The following is a 17,637-nucleotide window of genomic DNA, read 5'->3' on the forward strand; positions in this document are numbered from 1 at the left end:
TTTGGTGTAAGTAAATCAACTGTGGGAGCAATTATTAGAAAATGGAAGACATTCAAGACCACTGATAATCTCCCTCGATCTGGGGCTCCATGCAAGATCTTACCCCGTGGCGTCAAAATGATAACAAGAACGGTGAGCAAAAATCCCAGAACTACACGGGGGGGGACCTAGTGAATGACCTACAGAGAGCTCGGACTACTATCAGTAACACAATGCGCTGTCAGGGACTCAAATCCTGCACTGCCAGAACTGTCCCCCTGCTGAAGCCAGTACACGTACAGGCCCGTCTGCGGTTCCCAAGAGAGCATTTGGATGATCCAAAAGAGGACTGGGAGAATGTGTTATGGTCAGATGAAACCAAAATAGAACTTTTTGGTAGAAACACAGGTTCTCGTGTTTGGAGGAGAAAGAATACTGAATTGCATCCGAAGAACACCATACCCACTGTGAAGCATGGGGGTGGAAGCATCATGCTCTGGGGCTGTTTTCTGCAAAGGGACCAGGACGACTGATCTGTGTCAAGAAAAGAATGAATGGGGCCATGTATCAAGAGATTTTGAGTGAAAATCTCCTTCCATCACCAAGGGCATTGAAGATGAGACGTGGCTGGGTCTTTCAGCATGACAATGATCCCAAACACACAGCCAGGGCAAGAAAGGAGTGGCTTCGTAACAAGGAGTGGCCTAGCCAGTCTCCAGATCTCAACCCCATAGAAAATCTGTGGAGGGAGTTGAAAGTCCGTGTTGCCCAACGACAGCCCCAAAACATCACTGCTCTAGGGGAGATCTGCATGGAGGAATGGGCCAAAATACCAGCAACATTGTGTGAAAAGCTTGTGAAGAGTTACAGAAAACTTTTCGCCTCCGTTATTGCCAACAAAGGGTATATTACAAAGTATTGAGATGAGCTTTTGGTCTTGACCAAATACTTATTTTCCACCATGATTTGCAAATAGATTCTTTAAAAATCAAACAATGTGATTTTCTGTTTTTTTTTTCCACATTCTGTCTCTCATGGTTGAGGTTTACCCATGTTGACAATTACAGGCCTCTCTAATATTTTCAAGTGGGAGAACTTGCACAATTAGTGGTTGACTAAATACTTTTTTGCTCCACTGTACATTGCTGATAATTATTGTTTTTCCATGTGCTTATATCACTCAAATATGTACCTATCATCATTATCGTGAGCTTTGTATCACAAATCGTATCGTATCGTGAGGTACCAAAAGGTTCCCACCCCTAATGAGGTGTCCATTACTATTTTTTCAACGGAGTTGGCAACCCTAGTCACATAGGTCCACAAGTGTTTTGTGCACAAACCAACCTTGGGAAGGTTTTGAACAGAGACGGTGGGCCTACGTCGACCGTCGTGACGCAGAGCGGCGGGCACTCGCTGCCATCCGACCCATTGCTGCCTCTTTCTTCCTCTGCGCTCTTCCTAACGTCTTTTGCGCAGTCACAAAAGGCGCCTGTTTGATAGCAGCAAGTACCCGTCGCCATACCGCAAGGCTGCGGAGACAGGCGTCAAGATTGGACCGCAGCGCTCCTGTCAAGAAAAGACAAACTATTTTTAATTTCAGCCACTCAAAAATATCCCTTGAAGTGGAAAAATTGTCATCAGGAGAGTGTCTTTCTTGTCTTAGTTTTTCTTTATCACATCAAGTTTTGTAACTATAGGCATAGACTACATAATGGTATTTACGGCTCAGATCGGTCATGGACTGCTCCTCACATTCAAGTAGGGGGCTGCCCACATCAAGAGGACCTATTCACAAACACGCGCGCAGCAATCTAACGTCGGATTTCTATTGAAAAAGTACGAAAGCTGTACCGCATACAAACAGCAAGGCTTGTCTCAGGAGTGATTTGTTCGCGGATTCAATGTATTTTATTTTTCGTACCATGCATGCATTTTGAAACGTTGTGAAAAAAAATCAATGGAAGAAAATTAGCCGCTACTGCATTGGCATCATACTTCGCAATATTTATGTAAAATAAATGCGATCTGTACTTTTTTTTTTTTTTTTGAAGAATCAAGACGGTTTCACGTCCATATCTACAAAGAATTTGGGGATTTAAGCATTTATTCACCTCTGTTTACATGAGGCGGCCGCTAGCTACATTCACTAACGGACTAGCATTGTACTTTGATATATTTACTAGGGCTGTCAAAATGATCGCGTTCACGGGCGTTAATTAATTTTTAAAATTAATCACGTTAAAATATTTGTCGCAATTAACGCAGATGCCCCGCTCAGAGAGATTTAAATGACACTACACAGTGAAACGCTCACTTGTTGTGTTTTATGGAGTTTTGCTGCCCTCTGCTGGCGCTTGGGTGCGACTGATTTTATAGGCTTCAGCATCCATGAGCATTGTGTAAGTAATTATTGACATCAACAATGGCGGGCTACTAGTTTATTTTTTGATTGAAAATTTTACAAATTTTATTAAAACGAAAACTTTAAGAGGGGTTTTAATATAAAATTTCTCTAACTTGTACTAACATTTATCTCTTAAGAACTACAAGTCTTTCTATCCATGGATCGCTTTAACAGAATGTTAATAATGTTAATGCCATCTTGATTTATTGTTATAATAAACAAATAGTCCTTATCTACCGTATGTTCAATGTATATATCCGTCTTGTGTCTTATCTTTCCATTCCAACAATAATTTACAGAAAAATATGGCATATTTTATAGATGGTTTGAATTGCGATTAATTACGATTAATTAATTTTTAAGCTGTAATTAACTCGATTAAAAATTTTAATCGTTTGACAGCCCTATATTTACGTAAAATAAATGCTAACTGCAAGTTGTTTTTTTGCTTTTAACCAAGAATCCAGACTGTTTTACGTCCATATCTATAAAGAATTCAGGGATTTAATCATTTATTCACATGAATTTTCACCGGAAAAGCTCTGTTTACAGAAGGCGGCCGCTTGCTACATTTACTAACAGACCAGCATTGTACTTCAACATATTTACGTAAAATACATGCTAAATGCACGTTGTTGTTTTTCTTTTAACCAAGAATCGAGACTATTTCACATCAATATCTACAAAGAATTTGGGATTTAAGCATTTATGCACCTCTGTTTACATAAGCCGGCCGCTAGCTACATTCACTAACAGCCTAGCATTGTACTTCGATATATTTACATATAATAAATGCTAACTGCACGTTGTTTTTTTTGCTTTAAACCAAGAATCGAGACTGTTTTATGTCTATATCGATAAAGAATTTGGGGATTTAAGCATTTATTCACAGGAATTTTCACCGGAAAAGCTCTGTTTACATAAGGCGGCCGCTAGCTACATTCACTAACTGACTAGCATTGTACTTTGACATATTTATGTAAAATAAATGCTTACTGCACTTTTTTTTTCTTTTAACCAAGAATCGAGACTGTTTTACATCCATATCGATAAAGAATTCGGGGATTTAAGCATTTATTCACAAGAATTTTCACCAGAAAAGATCTGTTTACATAAGGCGGCCGCTAGCTACATTCACTAACAGACTAACATTGTACTTCGACATATTTATGTAAAATAAATGCTTACTGCACTTTTTTTTCTTTTAACCAAGAATCGAGACTGCTTTACCTCTATATCGTTAAAGAATTTGGGGATTTATTTATATAGATTTGGGGAGAATCGAGCCGCAAGCTACATTCACTAACAGACTAGCATTGTACCTCAACATATTTACATAATATACATGCTAACTGTTCTTTTTTTTTTTTTTCTTTTAACCAAGACTCGAGACTATTTCACATCAATATCTACAAAGAATTTGGGATTTAAGGATTTATTCACCTCTGTTTATATAAGCCGGCCGCTAGCTACATTCACTAACAGACTAGCATTGTACTTCGATATATTTACATAAAATAAATGTTAACTGCACGTTGTTTTTTTGCTTTAAACCAAGAATCGAGACTGTTTTATGTCTATATCGATAAAGAATTTGGGGATTTAAGCATTTATTCACAAGAATTTTCACCGGAAAAGCTCTGTTTACATAAGGCGGCCGCTAGCTACATTCACTAACAGACTAGCATTGTACCCCAACATATTTACGTAAAATACATGATAACTGTTCGGGTTTTTTTTTCTTTTAACCAAGAATCGAGACTATTTCACATCAATATCTACAAAGAATTTGGGATTTCAGCATTTATTCACCTCTGTTTACATAAGCCGGCCGCTAGCTACATTCACTAACAGCCTAGCATTGTACTTCGATATATTTACATAAAATAAATGCTAACTGCACGTTGTTTTTGTGCTTTAAACCAAGAATCGAGACTGTTTTATGTCTATATCGATAAAGAATTTGGGGATTTAAGCATTTATTCACAAGAATTTTCACCGGAAAAGCTCTGTTTACATAAGGCGGCCGCTAGCTACATTCACTAACTGACTAGCAATGTACTTCGACATATTTATGTAAAATAAATGCTTACTGCACTTTTTTTTCTTTTAACCAAGAATCGAGACTGTTTTATGTCTATATCGATAAAGAATTTGGGGATTTAAGCATTTATTCACAAGAATTTTCACCGGAAAAGCTCTGTTTACATAAGGCTGCCGCTAGCTACATTCACTAACAGACTAGCATTGTACTTTGACATATTTATGTAAAATAAATGCTTACTGCATTTTTTTCTTTTAACCAAGAATCGAGACTGTTTTACGTCTATATCGATAAAGAATTCGGGGATTTAAGCATTTATTCACAAGAATTTTCACCAGAAAAGATCTGTTTACATAAGGCGGCCGCTAGCTACATTCACAAGCAGACTAGCATGGTACCTCAACATATTTACGTAAAATACATGCTAACTGTTCTGTTTTTTTTTTTCTTTTAACCAAGAATCGAGACTATTTTACATCCATATCGATAAAGAATTCGGGGATTTAAGCATTTATTCACAAGAATTTTCACCAGAAAAGATCTGTTTACATAAGGCGGCCGCTAGCTACATTCACTAACAGACTAACATTGTACTTCGACATATTTATGTAAAATAAATGCTTACTGCACTTTTTTTTCTTTTAACCAAGAATCGAGACTGCTTTACCTCTATATCGTTAAAGAATTTGGGGATTTATTTATATAGATTTGGGGAGAATCGAGCCGCAAGCTACATTCACTAACAGACTAGCATTGTACCTCAACATATTTACATAATATACATGCTAACTGTTCTTTTTTTTTTTTTTCTTTTAACCAAGACTCGAGACTATTTCACATCAATATCTACAAAGAATTTGGGATTTAAGGATTTATTCACCTCTGTTTATATAAGCCGGCCGCTAGCTACATTCACTAACAGACTAGCATTGTACTTCGATATATTTACATAAAATAAATGTTAACTGCACGTTGTTTTTTTGCTTTAAACCAAGAATCGAGACTGTTTTATGTCTATATCGATAAAGAATTTGGGGATTTAAGCATTTATTCACAAGAATTTTCACCGGAAAAGCTCTGTTTACATAAGGCGGCCGCTAGCTACATTCACTAACAGACTAGCATTGTACCCCAACATATTTACGTAAAATACATGATAACTGTTCGGGTTTTTTTTTCTTTTAACCAAGAATCGAGACTATTTCACATCAATATCTACAAAGAATTTGGGATTTCAGCATTTATTCACCTCTGTTTACATAAGCCGGCCGCTAGCTACATTCACTAACAGCCTAGCATTGTACTTCGATATATTTACATAAAATAAATGCTAACTGCACGTTGTTTTTGTGCTTTAAACCAAGAATCGAGACTGTTTTATGTCTATATCGATAAAGAATTTGGGGATTTAAGCATTTATTCACAAGAATTTTCACCGGAAAAGCTCTGTTTACATAAGGCGGCCGCTAGCTACATTCACTAACTGACTAGCAATGTACTTCGACATATTTATGTAAAATAAATGCTTACTGCACTTTTTTTTCTTTTAACCAAGAATCGAGACTGTTTTATGTCTATATCGATAAAGAATTTGGGGATTTAAGCATTTATTCACAAGAATTTTCACCGGAAAAGCTCTGTTTACATAAGGCTGCCGCTAGCTACATTCACTAACAGACTAGCATTGTACTTTGACATATTTATGTAAAATAAATGCTTACTGCATTTTTTTCTTTTAACCAAGAATCGAGACTGTTTTACGTCTATATCGATAAAGAATTCGGGGATTTAAGCATTTATTCACAAGAATTTTCACCAGAAAAGATCTGTTTACATAAGGCGGCCGCTAGCTACATTCACAAGCAGACTAGCATGGTACCTCAACATATTTACGTAAAATACATGCTAACTGTTCTGTTTTTTTTTTTCTTTTAACCAAGAATCGAGACTATTTTACATCCATATCGATAAAGAATTCGGGGATTTAAGCATTTATTCACAAGAATTTTCACCAGAAAAGATCTGTTTACATAAGGCGGCCGCTAGCTACATTCACTAACAGACTAACATTGTACTTCGACATATTTATGTAAAATAAATGCTTACTGCACTTTTTTTTCTTTTAACCAAGAATCGAGACTGCTTTACCTCTATATCGTTAAAGAATTTGGGGATTTATTTATATAGATTTGGGGAGAATCGAGCCGCAAGCTACATTCACTAACAGACTAGCATTGTACCTCAACATATTTACATAATATACATGCTAACTGTTCTTTTTTTTTTTTTTCTTTTAACCAAGACTCGAGACTATTTCACATCAATATCTACAAAGAATTTGGGATTTAAGGATTTATTCACCTCTGTTTATATAAGCCGGCCGCTAGCTACATTCACTAACAGACTAGCATTGTACTTCGATATATTTACATAAAATAAATGTTAACTGCACGTTGTTTTTTTGCTTTAAACCAAGAATCGAGACTGTTTTATGTCTATATCGATAAAGAATTTGGGGATTTAAGCATTTATTCACAAGAATTTTCACCGGAAAAGCTCTGTTTACATAAGGCGGCCGCTAGCTACATTCACTAACAGACTAGCATTGTACCCCAACATATTTACGTAAAATACATGATAACTGTTCGGGTTTTTTTTTCTTTTAACCAAGAATCGAGACTATTTCACATCAATATCTACAAAGAATTTGGGATTTCAGCATTTATTCACCTCTGTTTACATAAGCCGGCCGCTAGCTACATTCACTAACAGCCTAGCATTGTACTTCGATATATTTACATAAAATAAATGCTAACTGCACGTTGTTTTTGTGCTTTAAACCAAGAATCGAGACTGTTTTATGTCTATATCGATAAAGAATTTGGGGATTTAAGCATTTATTCACAAGAATTTTCACCGGAAAAGCTCTGTTTACATAAGGCGGCCGCTAGCTACATTCACTAACTGACTAGCAATGTACTTCGACATATTTATGTAAAATAAATGCTTACTGCACTTTTTTTTCTTTTAACCAAGAATCGAGACTGTTTTATGTCTATATCGATAAAGAATTTGGGGATTTAAGCATTTATTCACAAGAATTTTCACCGGAAAAGCTCTGTTTACATAAGGCTGCCGCTAGCTACATTCACTAACAGACTAGCATTGTACTTTGACATATTTATGTAAAATAAATGCTTACTGCATTTTTTTCTTTTAACCAAGAATCGAGACTGTTTTACGTCTATATCGATAAAGAATTCGGGGATTTAAGCATTTATTCACAAGAATTTTCACCAGAAAAGATCTGTTTACATAAGGCGGCCGCTAGCTACATTCACAAGCAGACTAGCATGGTACCTCAACATATTTACGTAAAATACATGCTAACTGTTCTGTTTTTTTTTTTCTTTTAACCAAGAATCGAGACTATTTCACATCAATATCTACAAAGAATTTGGGATTTAAGCATTTATTCACCTCTGTTTACATAAGCCGGCCGCTAGCTACATTCACTAACAGACTAGCATTGTACTTCAACATATTTACGTAAAATACATGCTAAATGCACGTTTTTTTTTTTTTTCTTTTAACCAAGAATCGAGACTGCTTTACGTCTATATCGTTAAAGAATTTGGAGATTTATTTATATAGATTTGGGGAGAATCGAGCCGCAAGCTACATTCACTAACGGACTAGCATTCTACCTCAACATATTTACATAAAATACATGCTAACTGTTCATTTTTTTTCTTTTAACCAAGAATCGAGACTATTTCACATCAATGTCTACAAAGAATTTGGGATTTAGGCATTTATTCACCTCTGTTTACATAAGCCGGCCGCTAGCTACATTCACTAACAGACTAGCATTGTACTTCAACATATTTACGTAAAATACATGCTAAATGCACGTGTTTTTTTTTTTTTCTTTTAACCAAGAATCGAGACTGTTTTACGTCTATATCTATAAAGAATTCGGGGTTTTAAGCATGTATTCCAAACAATTTTCACCGGAAAAGCTCTCTTTACATAAGGCAGCCGCTAGCTACATCCACTTAGAGACTAGTATTGTACTTCGACTTATTCATGTAAAATAACTGCTTACTGCACTTTTTTTTTTCTTTTAACCAAGAATCGAGACTGTTTTACGTCTATATCTATAAAGAATTCAGGGATTTAAGCATTTATTCACCTTTGTTTACATAAGGCGGCCGCTATATACATTCACTAACAGACTAGCATTGTACCTCAACATATTTACGTAAAATACATGCTAACTGCACGTTGTTTTTTGCTTTTAACCAAAAATCGAGACTGTTTTACGTCTATATCTATAAAGAATTCAGCGATTTAAGCATTTATTCACAAGAATTTTCACTGGAAAAGCTCTGTTTACATAAGGCCGCTAGCTACATTCCACTTGCATCTTTGTCTGTGATCCCACTCGGTTGCTTTGACGGCCTCGCCAACAATGTAGGCCCCCTATTTATCGGCCCCGTGTCCCGTCAATACATTATGAAGTCTGTCCTATAGGATCCCCGTTTTCTTACATCAAAAAAAGGAAAATACTGTACTTAACAGGAATCACAACCCCTTTATTGTGCATCCCAGTGAGAAGAATCATTGTTTTAACAGAAAAAAACAGCCCCTCCCAGTCAAAATGGTTCAGACTTCTGTCGCCTTCAATGGCAGCTAACGATTAAAGTCATGCCACTTTTTTTTAGACTAACAAAAAGCACATTAATAGATTAAAGACTTCTAATTGACTACTACATTACATGATCTCATGCTGGCAGCTCAAATGCATATAAGCACTATAATTGCCATTACTATATGTCCAATGCCAAACGAGGACACACCCAACAGACATTAATGACAGAGGTGTGAGTCTCTGTCAATTTGTGCCTACGTGCAATTAGTCTGAGTCCTGTGGAAGTGCCAAAAAGCACGCTTGATGTCTGCCAAGCTGACAAGCACTTCACATAACATCAGCGGCGATGCTAGTGCAGTGCGGTAGACAGATAAACAGCTGGCTGTGCCGCGATAACCCCCGCGTGGAGATAACACTCGGTGACGACGTAGACAAACGAGCCATGTGTTGCTCATCACATCGAAACGCCGTCTAATCCAGTGGATTTAACCGCTGTGTTGTTATTTTTGGATAAAAACATGGCAGATGGTGACAAAACATGCTGCTGTTGATGCGCAAGGATTTATGATGGTTTGCATCACTCAATAATATGTTGACATTATAAAACGCAGGTGTCAAACTCGCAGCCTGGAAGCCAGATCCGAGAGTAAATCATGTGCGTAAAATTCATTGTTTGGTTTTTTGTTAAAATGAAAATGAAATTTGTCGTCCTTAATGAAAGATCTAGGACTACAACATTTGTTTTTTTTTTAAAAAATGTTTCATGCACGAATCATGATTTTTTTTGGTGTGTTTAGGTTTTTTATTTTATTTATTTATGACAGTGGTCTCAAACCTGTGGCCAAGGGGGCCAATTGCGGCCCAGGGGACGATATTATGCGGCCGTCATTTGAGATACAATTGTAGTATTTAGTGTTGACTGCACGTATTTTGCTATTAGCGATAAAAAAAAGTAGTAATTTTAGATAAAATGAGTGAATTAAAAAAAAAAATTGTAATACATTAAAAACAATATATATATATTAGGGTTGTTCCGATCATGTTTTTTTGCTCCCGATCCGATCCCGATCGTTTTAGTTTCAGTATCTGCCGATCCCGATATTTCCCGATCCGATTGCTTTTTTTTTTTTTTTGCTCCCGACTCAATTCCAATCATTCCCGATAATTTTTCCCCATCATATACATTTTGGCAATGCATTAAAGAAAAAAATGAATAAAACTCGGACGAAAATATACATTCAACATACAGTACATAAGTACTGTATTTGTTTATTATGACAATAAATCCTCAAGATGGCGTTTACATTATTAACATTCTTTCTGTGAGAGGGATCCACAAATAGAAAGACTTGTAATTCTTAAAGGATAAATGTGACCTTGTATATTGTGACTAAATATTGCCATCTTGTGTATTTGTTGAGCTTTCAGTAAATGATACTGTAGCCATTTAACTTCTGCCCAAATGCATGATGGGAAGTGTAACCATGACTGTGCGTAGTGGTACCAATTGATATACCTTCTCTGTGTTGGGAAATAAAATAGGGTGTTAAGAAAAAGATCAACCACTACCTTTCTTTCCCACATTGCTTCCCATGATATTTCTAATTGTTGAGAGAGGGATTATAAAGCTTTAGCCAGGGCCGGCCCAGGCCATTTGGGGGCCCTAAGCAAAATAATGCAAAGGGGCCCATATTTTTGGCCCACCATTTCGTCACAGTGTACTGTGAAACCCATACATGAAATCCAACCCATACGTCCGTATTTTGTATATTAATCAGGTTTTGTTGCACTGCATTCTTCAAACTTCTCACCCCAAATGATTGTCAGTACAGATAGCGCCAAACCTTTTTCTAAAAGAGGAAAGAAAGAAGTTAAGGAACTTTTGTTTTTTAAGCTTGTAATCAAGTATCAAAAGTCAAATAAAGCAAACTGTAGTAAACAAAATAGAATATAAATTAAACAATTGCCAGATTGGGGGGCCCCCTAGTGGTCAGGGGCCCTAAGCAGCTGCATAGTCTGCGTATAGGCTGGGCCGGCCCTGGCTTTAGCCAATTAAAAAAAAGCTTCAAAGGCTGCCAAAATTCTCTCCAATCATGTAATGTTGCCTTTTAACTCTACAGTATGTATACGTATAACGGTGCCATTATAGACTGAACGTGACATGATTGCCCTAGTTTAAGCCAAAACTAAAGACTCTGGATGAGTGTAAGACATTTTGTCTGTAACGTTAAATACAATTAGAAAACGATTTAATTTAAAAAAATAGATATATTTAAAAAAGGCATGTCCGATATTTTTTTGCCGATTCCGATACTATGAAAATGACGTGATCGGACCCGATCACATCTCTAATATATATAATTTAAAAAGCCATGACTAAGAAAACCAATTTAGAATAAGATAAAATGTAAAAAAAGAATTTCAAAGCTTTTTACAAAACATTTTGCTCTCGAAATCAGTTTCATTTTTTTTGTTTTAGAAATCTCCTGTGATTTCACATAGCTAAACACTTTGGCTACCACTGACATCAGTAAATGTCCAATCTATTTCAACTGGGAGGATCTGGAAGAGATCATTCGATATTTCAAACTGATCCTTCTATCTAGTGATGTTACAAGGTGCGCTGAGCCTTTGAAACGTGTGTCGAGTAATGAAGGGAAGTTTCTGCGAAACGCTTATCGAGGCTAGCTTCATTTAGGAGAGGTTCCGAAAACGATGACGTCCGAAGCCTCGCTGACAAGCAGTACCACGTGATTGCTTCAGGGAGTGCTTTAGATTTTCCGTGCAGTTTGACAGTTCGCTACAGTATATAAACACCTCTGGCTACATTCAAAATGTGGGTGTTTGAAGGAGAGTTGCGATCAGGTGAGGTTCCGGATAGTTTGGGGGTAGTTTGAAGAGTGAAAGATTTAGGAGTGATGAGAGAAGGAGTAGTAAAGTTGATAGGATGGAGCCAGCAAGAAAGAGGACTTTCCCCTGTGTGGAAAACCTTTTGTTTTTGATGGAAATGAATGAACCCTGCCTTTCCTCTACTGTACATCAATGTTAAGTTACACTTTTACTGTCCTCTGCCTGATTGCGCTCATGCCAATTTCGGAAAAAAAACATTGCACGACCTGTGAGAGAGAATGAATGTACAGTATGTGTTATTTATACATTATTTTATGTACAGTGCCCGCCATATTTATTGGCACCCCTGAAAAAGATTTTTGTTTTGTGTGTTTTTTAGCTTCTAATATATATTTTTTATTATTCAAATAATATGGGATCTTAATGGAAAAAAGAGAAAAATCCAACCTTCAATACAAGTGCATTTATTCAGTGGGGGAAAAAACCCACATAAAGAAATAATTATTTGACATCAAATAATGTGTGTCACAATTATTAGCACCCCTGGTGTTAAATAATACTTTCTACAACCCCCTTTTGCCAACAAAACAAGGTCTGGGGACTGAGATGGCCATGGGAGGAGCTTGATTTTGTGTCTAGTGAACCTTTTCTGTGTAGATTTGGCCATATGTTTAGGGTCATTGTCTTGGTGAAAGACCCAGTGACTACCCATCTTCAGCTTTCGGGCAGAGGGCAACAGATTTTGATTTAAAATGTCCTGGTATTTCAAAGCATTCATGGTGCCATGCACCCTAACAAGGTTCCCAGGGCCTTTGGAAGCCAAACAGCCCCACAGTATCACTGACCCATACGTCCATATTTTGTATATTAATCAGATTTTGTTGCACTGCATACTTCAAACGTCTCTCCCCAAATGATTGTCAGTAGTTACAGTAGATAGCGCCAAACTTTTCTAAAAGTGGAAAGAAGTTAAGGAAGAATTTTAATTTTTTTAAGCTTGTAATCAAGTATCAAAACTCACAAAAGTCAAATAAAGCAAACTGTAGTAAACAAAATAGAATAAAAATAAAACAATTGCCAGATTGGGGGCCCCCTAGTGGTCAGGGGCCCTAAGCAGCTGCATAGTCTGCGTATAGGCTGGGCCGGCCCTGATTGTGACACACATTATTTGATGTCAAATAATTATTTCTTTGTGTGGGATTTTTTCCCCACTGAATAAATGCACTTGTATTGAAGGTTGGATTTTTCTCTTTTTTCCATTAAGGTCCCATATTATTTGAATTATAAAAATATATATTAGAAGCTAAAAAACACATCTTAACCAGGGGTGCCAATAATTATGGAGGGCACTGTATGTCTATATGCTGCCATAGCAGATTCATGGCGCATAAAGCCCCTGAACTATTTTTAATTTGTCCGTTTTACCCTGAAAATCCCCGTTTACAGACGTCGCGCAACCGCTTTTGTTTCAACCCAGCCATAAAACAAAATGTCTGTTGCTCTTAACTTAGATTCATTAATTAATGTCTCATATTTCGTTTAAAAAAAAAGAAAAAAAAAGACTTTAAAAAATTATTCACTCACATATTTTAAACTTTAAACAATGAAAAAAATGGCGTCTGTAAAAAAGTCACGGATATCTACCTCGTAACTATTGCTTAATTGTATTTTTTTTTTTTGTTACTGTCGCATTTTCTCCGATATGTTAGATGATAAATAATAGATCCAACAAAAAAAAAAAAAAGAAAAAAAAATTAAAGCGTAAATATATGAAAAAGAAAACCACTCATTGATGTCTGCGATTTCTGCTTCCCTTGTTATACTACCATGTTTAACCCATAAAATCCCCGAATAATCCAGCTGTGGCCATTCACAGCTGTGTCTTGACACTCAGTGATACATGCTACATGGAGTTTTTGGATTGAAACAAGGTAAGTACGCGATAATATCTCATTAAAGTCATGGCGTCTGTAATTCTGCTCTCGCGTGCTCTCACCTCCAAATAGGTATTTGCTGTTTTTATAAACATTTTTTTTTTTTTTTTAAAATGCCCTCCCGTTCAAAATTGTTCTTCCCCCCAAAAAATCGAGATTTTAAGCTTTGCAATGGTGTATCACACATGCATATCGGACAATTTTGAAAGTTGGCTAAATTGGGGGTCTCGGAGCGGAACTTCAAGTCACCAGAGTGTTTTCCGCCATATACATATGTGATAATCTATGTAGATGGATGATTTGGTCAAACAATATTTTGTAAATTAATTCCTTCCTAACAGACACACACACACCCCAAAAAAAAAAAAAATCAACGAATCACTCATTTTTGTTTGTTTTTTTTGTATTGTATAAAATATGTGCATGCAACACTAATACTACAATTGGATGTCAAATCGGGACCGCAAAATATTGTTCCACAGGCTACAATTGACCCCTGGGCCGCAGGTTTGAGACCTCTGTCATATATGAATATAATTAAAATATTAAATAAGAAAAAAAAAAAACGGATAATTTGTACACAAAATAGTTAAAATTGTATTTCAAGACTTTGCCGTTTTGGAATACTCTTAAGTAAATGGCTATTAATACACCGCAAATTTATAACATCTTAATCACATTTTCTTAAATCTAGTCAAATATTTTTCCCCCATCTTCTTTTGAGTGTTATAGGCTAGTTAACAGATTAATGCGTCAGATTATTCCATTTACTTTAACTAAATATTACTACTAGTTCTTACTGAGCCTATACATCTAAAATTTGGTCATTTTTCACCTAAATCGAGTAAAATTTGCTCTCAAATAATGTTTTCAACAATATCTATTCTTGAATTAAGAACATTTCTGACAAACAAGCTTGTTTTGAAGATTAAACATATTAATTTATTGCTTAAAATGTCCCTAAGCTTTTTTTTTTTTTTTTCAAGAAATCTGAGTAAAATTTACTTGAAGCGCAAGCAGATAATTTCACTTCTTTTTAATAGTTTAACACTGAAAACAAGAACATTTAACTAGTTTTAAGGAGGTGTGTTTTTGCAGCGTAACACATAATATTTAATAATAGTTATAAAAGTAATAATTATAATAGCTAATAATAATAAGTATTTATTTATCTTTTTATTCATAAAAACATAATAATTCATAATTTCCAAATTCACATCAACTTATAAAAAGCGTAGTTGGCTGCCTTGTAGGCATCTTTACCACCAGGATTTGCAAGTTTTCTTGGGTAAAATGCTAAAATTACAAATTTATAACTTGTGGTTTGTCATGTTTAGAAAAATGACATGACTATTATGAATGACATGATGATGAACAGAATCTCACAAAACAACACAAAACAAAACAAATTCGACTGTAACATCATTGAAGATATTTTGTCGTCAAAAAAATATACATACAAGGTACTCGTCCAGGAATTAGACCGAGTCATACTTGACTTGTGGACAAAAATTTAATTTAAAAAAAAGAAGAAGAAAAAAAAAGGCATATTAGCGAATAATGCTACTTACCCCTTACTTCTCCCTTTCGTTACGACAACTTATGACGGCATGTTGTTTGCTCCTGACACGCTTTAATCCACAATTATGACGTAAAATTGCGAGTTGGAGAAAGTAAACGCCGGCGGGTGTAGTTAGTGGGTTTTAAAAGAGTTCTGTTGGCGAGAGCAGGACGCTACATTATCAACCACACCACGTGACACGTATAATGACGTCACTCCACGGCGTGATAAACTATTCAGGGGCGTACTTTAAATATTATGAATCACCAACTGAAAAGTGTCAAATGGAAAAAAATCCTCTTATTTCATTAGCTAGAAATCCATTTTGAGGATTTTGAATGAATGAATGACATTTAATCAACAATGCTTTTAATGTAGTTGATTTCATTTTTAAGGGCTTTAGAAAAAAAACGCAGTAACGATCAAGTTTCAGTGCTATTGACGGCCATAGACGTCCAATCTATTTGAAAAGCGATCACTATTAAGATAATTAAAAAGTAATTTCATTCAGAAGTTATCATCATACAGTGGGGCAAATAAGTATTTAGTCAACCACTAATTGTGCAAGTTCTCCCACTTGAAAATATTAGAGAGGCCTGTAATTGTCAACATGGGTAAACCTCAACCATGAGAGACAGATTAAGGAAAAAAAAAAAAAAACAGAAAATCACAGTTTGATTTTTAAAGAATTTATTTGCAGATCATGGTAGAAAATAAGTATTTGGTCAATACCAAAAGTTCATCTCAATACTTTGTTATGTACCCTTTGTTGGCAATAACGGAGGCCAAACGTGTTCTGAAACTCTTCACAAGCTTTTCACACACTGTTGCTGGTATTTTGGCCCTTCCTCCATGCAGATCTCCTCTAGAGCAGTGATGTTTTGGGGCTGTCGTTGGGCAACACGGACTTTCAATTCCCTCCTAAACCTATGGCGTCAAAAACACAACAAGAACGGTGAGCAAAAATCCCAGAACCACACGGGGGGACCTAGTGAATGACCTACAGAGAGCTGGGACCACAGTAACAAAGGCTACTATCAGTAACACAATGCGCCGCCAGGGACTCAAATCCTGCACTGCCAGACGTGTCCCCCTGCTGAAGAAAGTACACATCCAGGCCCAACTGCAGTTCACTAGAGAGCATTTGGATGATCCAGAAGAGAACTGGGAGAATGTGTTATGGTCAGGTGAAACCAAAATAGAACTTTTTGGTAGAAACACAGGTTCTTGTGTTTGGAGGAGAAAGAATACTGAATTGCATCCGAAGAACACCATACCCACTGTGAAGCATGGAGGTGGAAACATCATGCTTTGGGGCTGTTTTTCTGCAAAGGGACCAGGACGACTGATCTGTGTAAAGGGAAGAATTAATGGGGACGTGTATCGAGAGATTTTGAGTGAAAATCTCCTTCCATCAGCAAGGGCATTGAAGATGAGACGTGGCTGGGTCTTTCAGCATGACAATGATCCCAAACAAACAGCCAGGGCAACAAAGGAGTGGCTTCGTAAGAAGCATTTCAAGGTCCTGGAGTGGCCTAGCCCGTCTCCAGATTTCAACCCCATAGAAAGTCTGTGGAGGGAGTTGAAAGTCCGTGTTACCCAACGACAGCCCCAAAACATCACTGGTCTAGAGGAGATCTGCATGGAGGAATGGGCCAAAATACCAGCAACTGTGTGTGAAAAGCTTGTGAAGAGTTACAGAAAACGTTTGGCCTCCGTTATTGCCAACAAAGGGTATATAACAAAGTATTGAGATGAACTTTTGGTATTGACCAAATACTTATTTTCCACCATAATTTGCAAATAAATTCTTTAAAAATCAAACAATGCGATTTTCTGATCCCCCCCCCCCCACATTCTGTCTCTCATGGTTGAGGTTTACCCATGTTGACAATTACAGGCCTCGCTAATATTTTCAAGTGGGAGAACTTGCACAATTAGTGGTTGACTAAATACTTATTTGCCCCACTGTAGCTTTGCCTAGGGACAGTAAGGATGTAACAATATTAAATAAATGATAAATTTGTCCCTACCAACTTTTAAGCAACCTTATTTGCATTATATAGAGTTCAGTTAGATGGGTAATTTAGATTGTTTTCCCATATGTTCTAAGAATAGACTAGACCCTACCATTATTAAGTGAATTATTTTCATTATGTTCAGACTTACATTTTTCCCTTTTCACTCGCAGAATGTGCCGGTCCATTT

General features: G+C 36.4%; 1 protein-coding gene across 1 annotated transcript in view; it reads right to left on the bottom strand.

The window, feature by feature from the left end:
* Nucleotides 1-15,643, bottom strand: part of LOC130918740 (E3 ubiquitin-protein ligase MARCHF2-like) — a 33,635-nt gene extending 17,992 nt beyond the window's left edge. The window contains exons 1-2 of the mRNA XM_057840734.1: nt 15,440-15,643; nt 1,327-1,548 (exon numbers count right to left, since the gene is read on the bottom strand). Coding sequence (XP_057696717.1) covers nt 1,327-1,502 — 176 coding nt within the window. The 5' untranslated portion in view covers nt 1,503-1,548; nt 15,440-15,643. The remainder of the gene's footprint in view (nt 1-1,326; nt 1,549-15,439) is intronic.
* Nucleotides 15,644-17,637: the final 1,994 nt, after the last annotated feature.

Source organism: Corythoichthys intestinalis, chromosome 7 (genome assembly GCF_030265065.1).
Source record: "Corythoichthys intestinalis isolate RoL2023-P3 chromosome 7, ASM3026506v1, whole genome shotgun sequence".
Classification (NCBI taxonomy): domain Eukaryota; kingdom Metazoa; phylum Chordata; class Actinopteri; order Syngnathiformes; family Syngnathidae; genus Corythoichthys; species Corythoichthys intestinalis.